Source organism: Gymnoscopelus braueri (genome assembly GCF_963280865.1).
Source record: "Gymnoscopelus braueri genome assembly, chromosome: 8".
Lineage (NCBI taxonomy): Eukaryota > Metazoa > Chordata > Actinopteri > Myctophiformes > Myctophidae > Gymnoscopelus > Gymnoscopelus braueri.
Genome location: NC_137609.1, coordinates 26,919,176 through 26,938,725, shown reverse-complemented (window position 1 = coordinate 26,938,725; position 19,550 = coordinate 26,919,176). Strand labels below are relative to the sequence as shown.

The window sequence follows — 19,550 nt, the reverse complement described above, 5'->3', positions numbered from 1 at the left end:
CTTCAAGACTTTGACAATTTTATATTTGAATGGTAAAGCTTTGAAGTGACATTACATGTCCCCTCTGGATAGAATATAAAAACACTCAAATAGAAATTGTATGTTACTAAACGTCATAATTACAACGTATCATATTTTGTCTAATTTTGCTGGATAATTATGCAGTGCCTCGGGTGAAGATACAACTGAAAACACATGAATCCTATGATTTGGAAAATTCTGTATTTCTGAACTCAACTCTCTCTCAAATTCAAACCCCTGATATTGTTAAAGTAAAACCTAGAGCCATTCACCATTAATTTGAGGATATTTACGTTTATCATTGTAGTGTAGGATTTGTTTTTAAATGAATGATACACTACAAAGCAATTACCAAGTCAGATATTCCTGTTACTGTACATCAAGGTTGCACATCAAGCAACTTGACATGTAATATTCCATAATAGATATTGTGATATTTATAGATATCCGAAGAAAGTCTTCTGGTTATTGTGACAATTCTTTCTCCATATCGCCCTGTCCTACTTTGCAGAAACCAAGCATCTTGTCTGGGCTTTTACAGTTGAATGACTTTTACAAATTGCAGTGGACATGAACCAGAAAATGAAAAGGGAGGGACAATATCCATATCATATGACACACAAAGCTGTTCTTCTTGCATTATCATCTCTTGTCTTTGTGGAAGAACTGTTAATATTATCAGATCAAGACATGGAAAATTTGTTTTTTCCTCACCCTCATTAATTTAAATCTGAGGAACATCCCACAAGATGAATATAATGACTATTCAACAGGTTATAAGAAAGGCATTTAAATTAAGTTAACTGCATGGGCTTTATTTATTATCTTTCCGCCCACCTTGCTAATGCCAAATTGAGATTATTTTAAAACAACGGAGATCATTTCTGTTCATGGGTCAATTACTTAATTAGTACCTTCAAATAGCCAGGCAAATTCTATGCACATGGAACATCAAAATGACATTAGATGCAGAATGAAAGTATTACAGTTGAAATGTTCTAAGGTAAAGGTTCTTACTTCTTACTGTATGAATGTTCTCACACTTCAGAGACCTTTCTGCACTTCAAGTGTCCAACAAGGAGTTTTTGACAAGAAATTCTTAAGGAAAAATAACTCACTCTGTACCATACAGTAGATGATTTCTTTTTAAGGTTTCATCCATTTGGTTACATTTGTATGTTTTAATTGATAAATTAACAGAGGACTTTTAACCAGGGCATTAAGCACTTGAACCCTCTCTATACTTCAAACTAGTACTTGGTTGACAGGGGTTGGCTCTGTACTTGGCCCGCTCTTTTCCCACCACTACACTAAATATCCTCGCTAAAAATAACCGATTTACAAGATCAGCTATTTTCGGCGAATGTTCCCCCAAGAGCAGGGGTGCAGCTGGTAGGTAGATCAGCTATTTGCTAGAAGCAGTCAGTCACGTTAAAAAGACTTTTTTCTTTTATTGCAGGCTTTGTCATTATAAGCTGCTCTGAACACACAGCAAAGCAAAAATCCATGCTCAACATTGTTATCCTGGTAGAGCTCACAGTAGGAGGCAAACATATACACCATGATGATCACTATATGCAACATGAGCCTATAACAGCTGGGGGTAGCATTTTGATGAGATCCATTCATTTGATTTTTCTTCAATAGAAAAAACAAAAACAAACGACAAAACGGGGCATTTGGTACAAATTACAAATATATGAAAATATTCCAACGTGACGTACAGCGTTTCACCCTTTCATGTGCATTAGTGGATTTTCCAGAACCTGGCGTTGACTGTGAAAGTTCAAAGCCGCCATGTGCAGTGACAGTCCACTTCTATGTTTGCCTCTGCTTTGACGAAACCTCTGACGAAACCTCAGTCTCCAAAGAGTAGACCTAGTCCTCATGGATATTGAAGAGCTTGGCCACTTCATTCAGATCCACATGTTCCTCACCATCCTTAATGATCTTTATAGAAGAAAATAATACAGCAATGATTACAAAATGCTTTAAATAATAAAATATTATATTTTAATAATCATATGGATTTATAAGGAAAAGTGACAGTACTAACCTTCCTTGCAATAGGCATTCTGTTGAACACGTTCCACAGGATAATGCCCACCACCACTTTGTCTCTCAGGTAGAAGATGACTCCTTTGCCATATTCATCTTTCTGCTGCAGCGGAGCAGGAGCCGGTGTGGAAGAGGCCACTGGACTTATGGCCACATCCTCGGTCTCACTTTCTGAACGGATTCCAGTTCCTACAATAAATCACAATCAGAGAGCCTTAACCACATAAGCCCCATTTTATACTTTGTTGTACGATGGTGTCCTGCAGCGAATAGTTTAGAAGATTTGATTAACTTTTCCACTTACATTGACATGACCAAAATAGGTGGTTATGGCCCTTGCACACAGAGTCAGAGGCGATTTTTATTGGTGAATAAGTTTTAACGCAGGTTTTACACAGGCGTTAATTAATAGTTTAGTTTTAACGCATCTGAACAAATACAAGAGCAGTCGGTCTGGGTTCGGTAGAAAATAATACAGGACTGGGTTCGGTTGAAAAATAAATAAAGGACAGCCATAGGAGTGCAAGAGATCATAGAGAAACGTCTCTTCCTTTTAAATGTTCATAATCATTTTTTTCCATGCAAAATAATCGTCTTCTGTGCCTTCAGTATAGGCCTGGCTCTTCTAAACTGAATTAACAAGTTTTTTTCTCAATCTGACTATGATTTACAGAAGACTGGATGGTCCTACCTGACTTCTCTGTGGCAGCTTTAGGTGTGTCCTTGGCCGTGGCTTTGGCAAATACTCCTACTGTTGGTAGGCTACTGTCAACAATTCCAATTGCCTCGTAGCCAACGTCAGGACCCAGGTCACTCCTGTGTGAAACAGAGGATCAGGAGGCATGGTGATTAGCAGCTAAAATTTTAGGTTTTCAGAACAATGGCTACGGTATAGTAGTAAAGTATTGCTTGTCGTTGTACATATGTGGCTTGTAACACAACATTCAATGAAAGCGATTTGTAACACAACATTCAATGACAGTGATTCTTTAAGTATGTCCAGCATACACGTTCACATTTATGCAATATAATGGGGTAGTGGTTTTAAATCCTAACATAATACATTTCCAATTATGAAGACGTCTTCAGTTATGAACACAACCTAAGCATATCATACTGTATATTATAAAAGGTATTGACATTGCAACACTGACTTTTTAAGGTTGGCTGATCCTTGTGGAACTGATTTAAAGCATTTTATCAACCTAAAAGCTAATGGATAATTATACCTTGATCAATCTCTACATGTATATAAAGGGCAGGTCGTGCTCATTTTGCTGTGAAATTTTAAAAATTATGTCTAATGTGATGCCCCATTAGCCCCAGTGGGGGGAGGGGTAAGAGATGAGCTGACTCAAACCCAGAATGCTGTACAGTAGCTACGTGGTCAGCACACCAACTGACAGAGCCACCGGGGCATTAATGTTTTATTACAGTAATTTCTCATATTCAAGTATTCAGGTCTGGACACAATCTTAACCATGTTCAGTGAGAGAGTGCGTTTTAAGAACTGCTTTCATATTACAGACTCCATAATTAACAAAAGTTGAAATGCCTGTATTTTTTATCAACATGTTGCCACACTCAGCTCAGCAAATCTCAGCGTCCATCCCACATCTACACGCGTTTACATCTCACGGATCAGAGTGAATTTCATTTAAAGTCAGCTGAACCTTGATTATTAAAATGTAAATATTGCACCCTAAATTCAAGCATGCATAGTGAGCCCACACACCAAATTAGGTTCACTTACTTCATGCCGTTCTTTATTTCAGAACACAAATGTTTTTTAAAAGATAGGTTTTACCGCCTGGCGTCGTGTAGCTCAATTCCACATTCTACCCGGCAGCCATCCTTCTACGTTAATCATGATAACACGTTAACATGATTTTATTCAAAAGACTATGACTAAAACTAAATTAACACTGCTATCCAGGTGGGCGCTCATTTTTTTATGTTGTGAACCCCTCACAACAGGTTGATTCATGGTTCAGATTTTTGGTGGATTACAATCTGCCCAATTTTAATTTTTAACTAGCCGTCAGAAAATGCAGTCATTACAACCTTCACATCTGTAGAGAGGATTAAATTGTCACTTCTCTTCTGGCATTCTTGTCAACAAAACACTCTTGCCGTTAAAGTGGTGCTATCTTTTCTGTCCTTCAAAGAGGAAAGACATCCTTTGTGGTCTGAAATATGCAGGCTCTCTTGACTCCAAGTAACACAGCCATCTGCTGGCAACTCCTACAGACCACAAGTTCTCTTAAATAATTTAGTAGTTGGGACTATTCTCAAGAAGCACTTTTTACACTTACTTCCAGAAGTATAATTTTATAAATTAATAAAAATAAATGTTCATACTTTTCTGGTATTTAAGACAATAGCTTCAGTCTGAGCATCTCTCTCTACATGGTGACGAAACACATTTTACAGGTTTCCATCTACACAATCCCCAGGTTACACTGGGTTACGGCTGAAGCCCTTTCCCTCCGTTGTAACACAAGTTTAACCCATTAATACCTGGGACGCATCTGTGTCACTTTTAGATTTCTTTAGGCTATTCAAAAATAGCAGATATACAAGCTCATAGCGCGGCACCGAGTGCCGCGCTACGAGCTTGTAGATCTGCTATTTTTGAAAAATCGTGAAAATTATTTTAAAAATATTTTTTCTCGATTTTTTTTTTTTAGGATTTTGAAAATGTTTAGAAGCGGCCTCAGGTCTTAATGGGTTAAGCTTGGAGCCACAATTGTCATTGGGAGGGGCTCTTGTATTTTGGACCAATGAAAACCTCTAGTTAGTTAGTTAGGAAAACTGTCCGGAAATAGAAGTTGTTGAACAATGAACACCCACCAGAACATCGATTGATGCCAATAGGGCTTGTTGGCGCCTGACATGTTCTCTCCTGCTAGCCGACCACTCACAACAGCGTGGTCATGGTGTTCCACTCGCCTGCGTCCCAGTCTGATGTCATAGAAACATGCAGCATCTCCGGCCTGAAGCACAGAACAGAACAGTGGAGGATATGTACTATGCATGACATCTTGTACCATAACATCGTACTTGTTCTTGAGTGCAGTTTGGGGAGATAGTTGCCACTCCAAGAGACAAGCACATGTTCTGCAGCCCACATTTACAGAGATGCATCGTGTCTGGTGTCAATGTGTGATATCTGCCTCCATGTAGCTATGAAAAACAAACCAGATTGCTACTGTATGACCTTAATAAAGTTTGACCAAAAAAAGTGTGTTAATACACTTCCCCAATCCGTAAGTTTCTTACCATGCTAATGTGGGGTAGAGTATGTACACATACATTCTTCAAAGGTTTAATCTCTAGATGGAAAGGAAGCTTTTTGGAACTTTAATCTATTGTAATTTGTAAATCATAATTATGTCAGTTTTATTCCAACAAGCCTTTTACATCCACAAAACACAGCAAATACAATATAAAAGGGCATTGATATGTTGTTTAGCGTAATTCCTCGTTTCAAGAGCAACTACAGACTGAAAACATAGTCTCTGACTAATGGCATTGTTCTAAAGACGGGTATGGTCATACTGTAGGCACAGTAGGTCAGAACGTTGGCACAGTAGTAGGTCAGAACTGTCACAATATGAACTTCATCTTCAAACATGAAACTTGTGACCACCAAAACAAAGTTTGACTTGGCCTGTATTGTAACTGTAGTATTTCAACAACAGTCAAATGAGTCTAGAACCTACCACCCAAATGTTGGATCTAGCCTGCAGCTCTGCATTGACCCGAAAGCCACCAAAGTCAGCGTCCACTTCCAGACCTGCAGATTTGGCAAGGTCAACATTGGGCTCCAGGCCCACAGCAGCCACAATGTGATCCGTTGTCACCTATAGTTGGAACATCAGAGAATCAGACAGTCAGAATAAGCTATTTCTACTACATGTAAGAACTGAACTTTAACCACTTTAACCCTAGCGTACCAATTTTGGGTGAAAATAAAAAGCTGAACATTGTGACATCTCACATTGTGAAATTGTAGATCAGCCATTTTCAAAATAATTTAGAACATCTCTGTAGTTAAGTGGTTAATTTGAGTAACTTGGACTCACCACACGGCCATCCTTTAGTTTGATTTCAACCTGGCCATCCTTGAAGGTCACAGCTTTCACCAAGGCCTCTGTCATGACTTTTACACCCTCTGGAAAACCCATGAGAGAGGCACTCAATGGATAACATTGGAAAACAATTAAAAAAAAACTGTGTTTTGTTTGAAGTTGAGGGGAACACAAGCTGAAATGCAAAAGTAACATTTTACCTCTCTTGACTTTCTCTGTTGTCCAGTTGCTCAAATATTCAGGAAGCACCTTTCCCATGTTACCCTTCTCAGGGTACATCTGGACCACCTCCAACCCACCATCAGTTGCTGAAAAGAAGAGTGAAATCTTACAAAAGAGTTCAGCACTGGTATAGTCATGTTCCTTATGTCACTTCCCCTTTCTTTGCTAGGCTTACATCTCCTGCCAAGGGCACAGGCCAGCTCACTGCCTAAGAAGCCCCCTCCAATGATGGTGATGGACTTGGCATTTCTGGAGACCTTTTCCAATGCTTTGAAGTCTTCAACCTGGGGATGCAAGCAAAATCTACGTTCATTCAAGACTTTAACACATAAGATCTGCAGTTAGACTAACACTTTATTCCCATTATTTTGAGTTTCTTATGTGAAGCTGTCGGGAGTCAGAGTGAAGCAAAACTACCCCCCCCTGCTGGCAGAACACTCACCTTACGGAATAGAGTCGTCCTCTTCATCACCTCCTCTCCTGCTCTTTCAATTACTTGAAGATTTCTTGGCTGTCCACCTAGAGGAAAATTCATATTAATGTCTACATAATTTAAGGCAAAGGGTATGTTATACATACGTTTTTAATGTGGCTTACCTGTGGCAATCAGGCACTTGTCATAGGAAATCTCGGTTTTATCATCAAGTTGTATTTTATTTCCCCTCACGTCCATATGCACCACCTGAAGGGATCAACAACATTGAATGTAATTTATCATATTCACACGGCAGCCATTTTACTTTTACTTCATACTCGGTGGTAAAGTTGTAAAGCAAAATAGAAATGCACACCAAAGAAAGCAGAAATAACAAAGCAAACAATGTATGAAATTGAATTGCCCAACCCGTATGCAAAAACAGTTCCATTCTAACCTTTTTTCCAGTGAGCACAGCCACTCCCCCATGTTCCGCACCATTCAAATCTTCAGGATCAATGTAGAAAGATCGTGGCTGGAAGAAGATACTGGCAAACACATATAAAGTTATTAAAAACACTGGATGACTGCTTCATTGTAAAATAAATTCTGATACAATGCCAGTATTTCCATTTCTGCTTCTTCAGTATTTTAAGTGGTGGTCAGAATGATGGCCTGTAATGAAGGCATGGACAAACCAATATCATGTCATTAATTCAACATAGTTTGTTTTCAAGTTCAGGTTAAAAACTAGCAGGGTAAAAAATATGGTAGGCTGTATAAGGGCATGGTCACAGTCACACATGCGCTTCATATGCATCAAAAGTGTCAGCTTCCCCCGTTCACTTCCATTCTATGGGGGAAAACACGTTTGAAGTTTGGAGTTAGGAGTTCACCACTGGTGTACTTTGACCAGGCGTCTACCAATAGGAAATAAGTGCTGTGTTTGACTCCATTTTGGAGCCATTTCGCTTGTCACTCCAACAAAACTCAAACAAACTACACCATTTCTAACCTCTGACTGGCGCTTCCCACAGCCTGCAAGACAACATGGGAAACTGTCACCTCTGAAGCCTCAGCTTGCGTTGGCTATAACGCTCTCGACGTGTATGACTGTAAGTCTGACTTATAGTATACAGTGAAGTAAGTGGCACAGCTGCAGCTAATCAAATTTATAATGGTTGTGTTAGATTTAGGTGTGTAATGACAATACTCTCTATGCTTGCAAATTGGCACAACTAAATCTAACACACCCACTATTCATTGAATTAGCCACTGCATTGCTTACAAGCCTGTCATGTTTTTAATCTGCTGTAGTTTTTAAAGACCAAATGAAATGGCTTTTGGGATTGTGGAAGAGAGGTGAAGAACAGAGTGCAGGCAGGGTGGAACGGATGGAGGAAAGTGTCAGGAGTGATTTGTGACAGAAGGGTACCAGCAAGAGTGAGAGGGAAGCTGTACAAAGGAAGCAGAGCTGGAGGTGGTAGAATTGAAGATGCTACAATTCTCAGGAGTGACAAGGACGGACAAGATCAGAAATGACTACATTAGAGGGTCAGCCCAGGTTGGGTTTGGGGATAAAGCAAGAGAGGCGAGGTTGAGATGGTTTGGACATGTGCGGGGGAGGGATGACGAGTACATTGGGAGAAGGATGCTGAAGATTGAGTTGCCAGGCAAGAGTGGAAAATGGAGGCCAAAATTAGGTTTATGGATGCGGTGAGAGAAGACATGCAGGTGACTGGAGTGATCAAGGAAGATGCAGAAAACATTAGGTTTCCGTTTTCTTTTCTTTCTCCTCTCCCCCTAGCCCCCGCACACACACATGTAAAGCGACTTTGAGTACTTAGAAAAGCGTTATATAAATTCTAGGTATTATTATTATTAACAGATGGAAAATGATGATCTGCTGCCTGAGACGAGCCCGATGGGAACTAGCCCAAAGAAGAAGGATAAGAAATTAAATTGCTTATTGCTTTTTCCGACCATATCGTGACTTATTTCCCAGTGAAAGGGGCTGGGTGGGTCTAAGCCTTTCACAGTCTCTGTCTATCGTCTCGTCCCTTCAGATCTAAATGCAACGACACGCGACACACTCGTGATGCGTCACGCACTGCAATAAGGCAGTGCCGAATCACGTTTATGTTAATGCATTGCCTATTTGTAACCTTAAATGTCTTCAGATATATATATTTAATGTACAGTTTAAGTTCAAAACAAGAATGTTTGTTAGGCACCATCCGGCCACCATCTTTGTTTACATTCAATAGGGTAACACCGCTCTCTAGTGTCTCCATAATAAATCAGCTCTGTGTGGAAGAGGGACATTGAGCTATGGGATTTGACAGGGGACAGACTGGCAGTCACATAATTGTTGGTTGTAAATTCTCCTCTCTTTCTACAGTACTATATCATTAACACCTGCCAATATAATCACATAAAATGTGTGTACGACAGTCAGGAAGTGATTAAGATTAGATTTTAGGGACTTTTTGGGGCATTGGTTGTTAATTATGTCACCGGTTTAACCTGAACTGGAAATCAAACAACAAAATCTGCCTATGTGGCAAATAATAAGAAGAGATCTTGCAATAAAAGTGATCTACTTTTATAACAAGATCACTTATTGCGATCTTGCAATAAACACTGGGAGATTTCAAGCAACAGACCCCATTATTGTTTTTTGTGCATTTATCCTTAACCGGATCAGCAGAGTGGATGTGCAGGCTCTATGTTTCTAAATTAATTTCATTTAACACACCTCCTCTCTTTGCCATTCCATTGCTTGAAGCGTAGGGTGTCTGTCATATTGGGGTCATCAGAGAACCATAGCTCCTTAGACAAAGGTGGCCTCATGTATGGAAGGTCAGGCTCCTCTGTCACTATTAATACCTGGTGGCAAAGTATGTAACAAAACAAAACAGGTATTTATCTGGCTTAACATAGATGTAATGATGAAAAACAGAGTCCAAATATACAGTATGTTATTAAACCACAACTAGTTAAATTGTGAACCTGGTCTTTCAACAGAGGCCTTACTGACCTTGGCACCTGGGTCTCTGGCTCGGATTGACCGGGCAGCAGCAAAGGAGGCTGTACCTCCACCAATCAGTAGATATGGGGCATGTGAGGGGATCTTGGGTAGGCTAGGTACAAGGTCGGTTGCTGGAGCTAACATGCGAGCAGAAGAGAGAGAGAGCAAGCAGAGACAGAGAGAGAATGGAATATATACAAGTCAATACATGAGCCATGTCTAGGTACTGATCAGCAGCCAAATAGACTTGCAAAAATACTCCTGAAGGGAATGAGAGTGAAATGGGATCAATAAATCAATAAAGTGTTTCATGATTTCATGTGTGAGCGATTAACCTTTAGCACTACACGGAACCAAACAAAGATCCAAAGGATCCAGGCAAGGACACAGCTGTAATGAGGGAAAACGTTAAAAGTAAATGAAAAGGAGAGAAGGTTTTTTAATATTAAAACATATTGTTGTCATGAGTTCCCAACTTCCCATCTCCAGCAGTCTGTAAAAAAATCTTACCACTATCCGCAACCACTGAGGACTGAGGTACTGCAGTTTCTGCTGCTGGGGGTTCTGCTGCTGGGGTAGATTCTGTTAGTAAAGCCGCAGCATTAAGCCATTAACACAAAATAATCCCTTGCACTGTGAGAAATGGTGGCAATAACTGGTTTGATGCACTGGTCTGAGTGCTTACCACTCTCCACAACAGGTGCAGGAGTCTGTTCTGTAACCTCGGGTGGGGAAGATTCTATTGGGGCTGTGGGTTCTGTTAGCATAGTAGCAACATTTCATTACAACTGCTGTTATGTAGGCAACAATAAGATTAATTCTCAACATAAGGACAGTAATTCTGAAGAGAAGAGAATCAATGACAAATGCATAAAACCTCAAAATGTAAATGAAATTTAGTAGTTCCATGCACTTGTTAGAGTGCTTACCACTCTCTATAACCGGTGCAGCAGGCTGTTCTGTAAGCTCGGGTGGGGAAGGTTCTAATGGAGTCGTTGTTTCTGTTAGCATAGGGTTAACAATGTTATGCTACTGTACATTGTCACAGCTGCGTTGTATGAAGGCAAAAAAAATAATTACTTTCAACATCAGATCACCATGTTTAACTCAACCAATGAACAATACAGTGTGTATAAGCAAGTTGTAGAAAACACCAGTGACTCAAGATAGGGCTAAGTGCCAATTCTGTTGGGAAAATGGCATTAAAAACTAGGGATGTCCGATATTATCGGCAGATAATAGCATAAAAAAGGCTGTACCGGAAAATATCGGTATCGGTTTTTATGCAAGCTATTTAAAAAATCTACAGCAGAAGAATCAACTTGTTTGTTTTACCGTCTGTTGCGCATCTGTGAGGCCTAAACTGATTAATACGTTGTATTTTGCTATGTATCGAGTACACATACAACCACTTCCACTTCACAATCAACATTACTGTATCATATTAGATTTATTACATATTTGTATTAGATATTATGGCAATTATATTTTATTAGATATGTGATGTTGTTACCTGACAATTAGTTTACTTTTGGTGAAAAAAAGCCTGCATATATCGGTATCGGTTGATATCGGAATCGGAAATTAAGAGTTGGACAATATCGGATATCGGCAAAAAAGCCAATATCGAACATCCCTATTAAAAACGTGTTCTATTAACATGCAGTGTATAATATAAAGGAACAAGAAAAGGTGCTCCTTGGAGCACAGGTCTCCGCCAGGTCAGGTAGGTTATTGTGGACCAGCAATGTTCAGAATTCACCAATCAGGATGGAATATGAAAATTCGGACAGATCCGTCTTGATCACATGACCATAGAGATAATGTGACAAATGTGTATCGATTTGCGTGGACAAAATCAGTAGGAGTAATAACAAAAAAAAGAGTTCTGCAAACTCAGCCTGCGGGTGGCGCTATAACAGGCCAATGTGAAAAGGGTGGCATTTCTTCCTCAACCTAGTGGGAACGTGCACGCAAAATTTCACTGCAATCCAACGCTGCGTTCATGATTTGAGGCATTTTGTTCAAAACGAGCCACTCCTGCAAACTTTAGATGCCAATCTTAGCCAATCAGGATGGAATATGAAAAATCAGACAGAACCATCTTGATCACATGATCTATGACTATATAGATACTGTGTACCGATTTGCGTGACGTTTGGACAAAATCTGTAGGAGTAATTAGCTGTTCACGGACAGACGGACGGACGGACGGACAGGGTGCAAAACATAGTGTCGGCCACGACCTCGGCCTGGCGGAGATAAAAAGTGTAAAATAAATCTTTATAATTCAAATGAAATTCAGTTGTTCCATGCATTGGTTAGAGTGCTTACCACTCTCTATAACCGGTGCAGCAGGCTGTTCTGTAAGCTCGGGTGGGGAAGGTTCTAATGGAGTCGTTGTTTCTGTTAGCATAGGGTTAACAATGTTATGCTACTGTACATTGTCACAGCTGCGTTGTATGAAGGCAAAAAAAATAATTACTTTCAACATCAGATCACCATGTTTAACTCAACCAATGAACAATACAGTGTGTATAAGCAAGTTGTAGAAAACACCAGTGACTCAAGATAGGGCTAAGTGCCAATTCTGTTGGGATAATGGCATTAAAAACTAGGGATGTCCGATATTATCGGCAGATAATAGCATAAAAAAGGCTGTACCGGAAAATATCGGTATCGGTTTTTATGCAAGCTATTTTAAAAATCTACAGCAGAAGAATCAACTTGTTTGTTTTACCGTCTGTTGCGCATCTGTGAGGCCTAAACTGATTAATACGTTGTATTTCGCTATGTATCGAGTACACATACAACCACTTCCACTTCACAATCAACATTACTGTATCATATTAGATTTATTAGATATTTGTATTAGATATTATGGCAATTATATTTGATTAGATATGTGATGTTGTTACCCGACAATTAGTTTACTTTTGGTGAAAAAAGCCTACATATATCGGTAGATATCGGAATCGGAAATTAAGAGTTGGACAATATCGGATATCGGCAAAAAAGCCAATATCGAACATCCCTATTAAAAACTTGTTCTATTAACATGCAGTGTATAATATAAAGGAACAAGAAAAGGTGCTCCTTGGAGCACAGGTCTCCGCCAGGTCAGGTAGGTTATTGTGGGCCAGTAATGTTCAGAATTCACCAATCAGGATGGAATATGAAAAATCGGACAGATCCGTCTTGATCACATGACCATAGAGATAATGTGACAAATGTGTATCGATTTGCGTGATGTTTGGACAAAATCAGTAGGAGTAATAACAAAAAAAAAATAATGCAAAACTCAGCCTGCTGGTGGAGCTATAACAGGCCAATGTGAAAAGGGTGGCATTTCTTCCTCAACCTAGTGGGAACGTGCACGCAAAATTTCACTGCAATCCAACGCTGCGTTCATGATTTGAGGCATTTTGTTCAAAACGAGCCACTCCTCCAAACTTTAGATGCCAATCTTAGCCAATCAGGATGGAATATGAAAAATCAGACAGAACCATCTTGATCACATGACTATATACATACTGTGTACCGATTTGCGTGACGTTTGGACAAAATCTGTAGGAGTAAAAGCTGTTCACAGACGGACGGATGGACGGACGGATGAACGGACAGACAGGGTGCAAAACATAGTGTCGGCCACGCCCTCGGCCTGGCGGAGATAAAAAGTGTAAAATAAATCTTTATAATTCAAATGAAATTCAGTTTTTCCATGCATTGGTTAGAGTGCTTACCACTCTCTATAACAGGTGCAGCAGGCTGTTCTGTAAGCTCAGGTGGGGAAGGTTCTAATGGTGTCGCTGTTTCTGTTAGCATAATGTTAACAATGTTATGCCAACTTTAGATGATGGCAAAAAAAATACAAAATGCAATTAAACAGAAAAACATGTGTAACTCTCTATAGGACTAGGAGTCAGGTGGGCTGGCATCATGCCAATAAAGGTTTGCTCCATTTTCATGCAACATATGATTTTAAAGTGATAACAACCTCATAATGTGGTAAATATAAGTCAATGGTTACATCATGCACTGGTTGGAGTGCTTACCACTCTCCACAACAGGCGCAGCAGTCTGTTCTGTAAGCTCAGCTGGGGAAGATTCTAATGGAGGTGCTGGTTCTGTTAGCATAGTAGCAATAATACTGTACATTGTAACAGCTGCATTGTATGAAGGCAAAAATCACATTAATCTTAAACATCAGAACACCAGAGTGTGTGAAAGCAAGTTGTAGAAAACTCCAGAGACTCAAGGTAAGTGCAGCTTCTGTTGGTAGAATGTCATTAAAAACTTGTTCCATTTACATGCAATATATATGAGGAAAAATGGTAAAATAAACATTTATAATTAAAATGAAATTCAGTTGTTCCATGCATTGGTTAGAGTGCTTACCACTCTCTATAACGGGTGCAGCAGGCTGTTCTGTAAGCTCGGGTGGGGAAGGTTCTAATGGAGTCGCTGTTTCTGTTAGCATAATGTTAACAATGTTATGCAAACTTTAGACGATGGCAAAAGAAAATAATCTTTAACAAAAGACATGTATGACTCTGTTTGGCAAATCCAGTGCCTCAGGATGCATTGGACTTTATCAGAATTCCATGAAATATTTGCTTAATTCTCATACAAGCTATTCATTAAACCATCCAAGGTGAATCTTACCCTCAACTACTGATGCATCAGGTAGTTCTGCTGGTTGTTCAAGGGTTGTTTCTATTACTGACTCAGCTGCTGTTAAAACAATTCATAGTCTGAGATTAGATGCAATTAGGAGACTGTGGCACCGTGGTAATATAAAGTCTTCAGACCTGGACCCATACAGGTCCAGGTGGGCAATTGTGTCTGGGTTGGCTCAGATTCTATTACCTCGGGTCCAATTAGGGTTTGGGTCCAAAAACTGTCGGAACCAATCAGATCTCCGAACAAATTTAACAGGTATATTAACATTCGAGTCTGTCATTAAAAAAAGCATCAGAACCAATCGCCACGGGTCCATTAGGATACGGTCGGCCATTTTGGACCCGTGTAGAGCTGTATACACTACCCCACCCCGGACGGACACACACACACAAACACACACTTTAAGCAGGGGATACTTTCTTAAGCATGCATGCTCACACTCATATATCTGGGAACAGGCCTCTGGCCATATGCTATTCCCTACATTTGGCAATCCAAGACTTAGGGGCTTTACAAACATGATATATTACACACAAATGACTAAATAGATGAGAAAATATAAATGATGAACCTGGGGACGGTTCTGCTGTTTCACTGGGAGCTGGCTCTTCATGTACAGGTGCTGGAGGGCTAACATCCTCAGCTGACAGTGGTGGTTCCGTTTCAGTTGCTGCAGGTTCAGAGGCCTGCTCTTTCACTTCTTTGTGATGAGAAATAACATAATTAGCATTATCATCGTTCATCAATCACAAACACAAGCTATACCTAGACACCAGCTACAGTACTAGTTACAGTACTGTATTACAGTACTACAGCGTTTAAGATTATGTACACACTTCTGCTCAAGGCTAATCACTTTTTTATTAGGTTATTCAGATTGCTCTTTAGACTGAAAAGTATATTTTCACTATCAATATATTAAGCAAAGTTGATAAGGGGTATAAATGTTTAAGAGGAAATGAATTACCCATTAAGAGCCTTGGGATATTAACTCACCTTCTGTTTCTGCGGCAGGTACAGCTAAAACACAAATTTGAGGAAAGTAACTTAATCTGCACTTACAATAATGCTGTAATGGCTACAGTTATGAATAGATTAATACTACTTCTTGGATTTATATAATCCCAGAGAGGACCATTTTAAAAGGCATAATTGAAAGCTTTAGTGATAAGAAAGGCCAGCAACATAGCCAGCTTCAAAGGATCAGTGAAAAATTCAGTCCCTACCAGGAGCGTCTAGCTTCATGTATGTGTCTACTTGTGCTGTGGGGTCCTTATTTGATCTGGATTCAATTTCTGAAATACGATCTTCATATCTCTGTTTGTCTCCCTTGATGGTTTGGAATGCCTAGAAAAACATACAAAATCATTTGTAACATGGCAGGAATCATTAGCAGATATTCTGGCCAAAGACTATGGTTTACCTCTAGCCTACTAAAAATCTAAAATTGCCAACAGGGTGACCCCAAAAAAGTACAAGGTCCACAGAAAATCATGATTCAGAATGAGAATAGTCTATAAAACTGTAAAATGATTATTTTATGCTACTTTGTGATTTGAAAAAAAAAAGGTTAGTAGACAACAGAGGGGCATGACATTCTACTTACATAAACTCCACCACCGAGAGTGGCTGCTCCAACCAGGAGGAAGTATAGCCTGTTATCCCCACCGCCACCTCCTGCACCACCAGTTGACATGTGGGCCACTGGTATAAGCGCTGGTTTACTGCCATTGTTCAGTCCTGTAAACAGAAGACATTTGTAATATCAAGATTTGCCCAAAAAGTACATGAATGTCTGTGTACAAACAAGGTCAATGTTGCCAAACATAATGTCTTCCATGGCAGCTATGGCTTATATTAAGTGCAAGAATCACTTCTCAGACTGCATTCCAAACCTACAGAATCCAGTTAACAAAATGACAGGGGGAAAAATCACCTCTGTCAGGAGGATGAATCACTTAAACCTTATAGATGTGCATTGACCAGACAGGGTCTATACTAGGCCCCCTTATTTTTTCCCTCTACACCAGGGGTCCTCAAAGTTTTTTAGGCCAAGGACCCCCTAGCTGAGAGGGAGATGAAGCAGGGACTTGTTAATGTGTATTTTGTCAAACATTTAACCACTTAAAAACTGTCAATACTTAGTAAACTTGACCTTTCACTCTAATAATAATACATTTTATTTGTAACACACTTTATATTTGAACCAAATCTCATAAGTGCTACATATTAAAACAAAAACAATAATAAGAATAATAAAACAGTGAAATGAATGCAATTCAGATCAAAGGTCAGCTATACAGTCAGTGTTAGGAAAAAAAAACACGGCATCACTGAGTCCATCTAGGCAAATGCCTCGTTTTAAAAAAAAAGGTTTTTAGTCCCCTAAAAAGCGTCAACGGACTGTGGTGCTTTCAACAGCTGAGGAGCAGCTGAGCAGAAGGCCCGGTCTCTGTACTCTGTACTTAGTCTGCTGTTTTGTAGATCGGCTATTTTTGGCTAAGGTTCTCCTCCGAATAGGGATGCTAGGGTTCAAGTGGTTAATAGAAAAACTCCTATCACACAAAGATTTGGTGGCCCCCCTGTAGCAACTCTGAGGACCCCCTGTTGAAGACCTCTGTGTGCTCTACACCAAATGTTTTTGCTGACAATTTGCCCATCAATGTACAAGCTCACTGAATGTTTGCCCCAGAATAGGGACGCTAGGGTTCATGAGGACACCATAACCTGGTGGTACTGTTGTTTTTCTGCATAGTGCAGGATAGTTGGTGTATACTATACTGTTGTATACCGTCGTTCATTACTGATGGTGCTTCTTATTGTCATGGATGGTGCTTCTTACCTTTGTATTGCTGTATCCGACAATACTTTCCTCACTCTGTATCTGTAACTCTATTGTAACTGCTGTGCTGCTCTGGGCAACCAAAATTCCCCTGCGAGGTCAATAAAGGTATCTACTGTAGTATCTATCCATCTTCATGTGGTTAAAATCCTAAAACAACAATAGAACCAAATCACCATGGAAGAGATCACTGCAGTGCAGCAGTCGAATAGCACGCACAGAAAGAATGAAGGTGCAGCACTATATTGCTTTTATTTGTAAAGTCATAGAGCTGAATTGGCAGATTCATAAAAATGCAAGAGATGCAATTAAAGTATCTGGTGTACAGCTGGGCATTTTATAGGTTATTTCAAATCTAATATTTTGAGTTTGGATTGTGGAGTTTTTAACCAGTATGTGGGAGGAAAGTGCACCACAGTTCTCAGATGGACTAGTCTCCTCTCAAGTGGCTCTTATTCCAAAGTCTGCACCCTGCTCTCCCATTATTATAGCTAGATCATTGACACATCCAGAGTTTCTAGCTGGCATGTTATTAATATTATATGGCTTAATGTCATCCAAAACGAGCACTTACAGAATGGCACAAAATATACAAACAGTCTCGGATCAAGAAATGAATGAATGACATGCATTATGCAACATTTGGGTGCTTTGGACTTGACCTTACTCTGTATGAACACAGACGTCAAGGACTCAGTGTCCTCGTCGGAATAATAAATGACAGTCAACTTTCAGAACAGAAAAAGGGGAGCCCACCATGACATCACATGAACATAACATTAACACACTTCAATCACATGAAGACGTTGCTGCTGCGCTACAACTCAACTACAAAACGATTACAATCTGTTGCCACTGCCACTACCCTGGCGTTTAGAGCTAGATACCAAAACGCTCGCCCCAAAACACAGTAGCCCCGGGGCAAATCCGGCGGTATTCACCTGGAATTCCTAAACGTAACCTCAGTAAACTATGTCTGAACCTAACCTTATTACTAAACGTAACCTCAGTAAACAATGCATAATACCTAACCTTATTCCTAAAGGTAGCCCCAGTAAAACGGTGCCAAAACCTAAACGTATTCCTTACTTAATCTCAGTAAAGCTATGGAAACTTAATTTCTAACCTTGTCCTCAGCGAAACAAACGCACGAATACAAGAACCACTGGGGGCGAGCGTGTTTTGGGGCGAGTCTTCCGATTACCGAGCTAATACATTCACTGTTCCATAACGTAAACAGAAACAACCCCTGCTGTCTAAACTAGGCATGTCATTTGTATTGCTTGCTGTGTGAGCACAGTGTAAGACATGTTCCTTTAAATTCGTTAACATTTGTATTATTCACTGAACTAGCTGATATGTAAGGTCAGCCAGCTAGCATTGAAAGAAGACAGCCATGAAGTCACTTGCCTCCTGCTCTCCTCGCGGCGTTTTGCCGGCGACACAACAGCGTTGACGAGGCTCTGGCAAGGGGGGCAAGTTTGTTCCACACAGTCTTACATTTCAGCATGGTGGCTCTTGCTTCCGTTTTAAGCGTTAGCCCGCTAACTACTTAATGTTGGACGTGAAATGAGAACGCTATCCCCGGATTCAATCCACGCGCACACACACATACAACACAACACACACACCAGTAGTTGCTAGCCGCTCTGCTCCACACACGCTAGTGCTACGTCAAGGCCATAGGCAGGTCATCGAGCCCAGAGGAATCATGGGTAATCCGCGTAGAGAGAAGACCTGGATGGAAAACCGAACGCAACGTTACGTCAATGGCGTACTTCAGGCTGATTTTATGCCTCGTCGTACGACAGGGTCGCGTCAAAGATCGCGTGCCGAAAATCGCCAATCTGCAAGCTCACAACGCGTCACTTCCGCTACGCGTTGTGAGCTTGCAGATTGGTGATTTTCGGCGCACGGCATTAGTCTCCCATTGTAAGAATGCAATGCGGAAATGCTTGTTATATCTCAATGAAGAAGTTCCAATGTTTGGAACTATACCTCTGTGGTTTGGAACTACAGCATGCAACATCATACTAAATTTAATCATGAACCGAACTGATTGTCTCCACATTTTGAAGACAACAAAAACTTAGAGGCGAATATTTTGAAGACAACAAAAACTTAGAGGTGAATAATTATTATGTATTTTTCCTTCTCCTTGTTTTTTTGTGTGCCATTTACAGC

The 19,550-nt window shown here is 40.1% G+C and overlaps 1 protein-coding gene across 13 annotated transcripts; it reads right to left on the bottom strand.

Moving 5' to 3' along the window:
* Positions 1 to 1,452: 1,452 nt before the first annotated feature.
* Positions 1,453 to 19,063, bottom strand: aifm1 (apoptosis inducing factor mitochondrion associated 1). Of its 13 annotated transcripts, none has more exons than XM_080436478.1 (26): positions 18,777 to 19,063; positions 16,131 to 16,264; positions 15,751 to 15,871; positions 15,521 to 15,544; positions 15,096 to 15,224; positions 14,507 to 14,575; positions 14,240 to 14,311; positions 13,897 to 13,968; positions 13,585 to 13,656; positions 12,176 to 12,247; positions 10,771 to 10,842; positions 10,527 to 10,598; positions 10,352 to 10,411; positions 9,851 to 9,978; positions 9,569 to 9,699; positions 7,268 to 7,358; positions 6,993 to 7,077; positions 6,838 to 6,914; positions 6,571 to 6,679; positions 6,374 to 6,481; positions 6,168 to 6,256; positions 5,805 to 5,945; positions 4,933 to 5,075; positions 2,771 to 2,895; positions 2,078 to 2,268; positions 1,453 to 1,971 (listed from the first exon to the last, which is right to left on the bottom strand). In XM_080436478.1, exons 1-26 carry the CDS (start codon positions 18,874 to 18,876, stop codon positions 1,900 to 1,902), a joined length of 2,559 nt encoding a protein of 852 aa, XP_080292604.1. In that variant the 5' UTR covers positions 18,877 to 19,063; the 3' UTR covers positions 1,453 to 1,899. The 13 variants fall into 13 exon arrangements, with proteins under 13 accessions (XP_080292604.1, XP_080292599.1, XP_080292605.1 ...); XM_080436473.1 differs by having other exon boundaries at positions 10,352 to 10,423; positions 18,777 to 19,062; XM_080436479.1 differs by having other exon boundaries at positions 10,352 to 10,408; positions 18,777 to 19,062.
* Between the last annotated feature and the right edge of the window lie 487 nt (positions 19,064 to 19,550).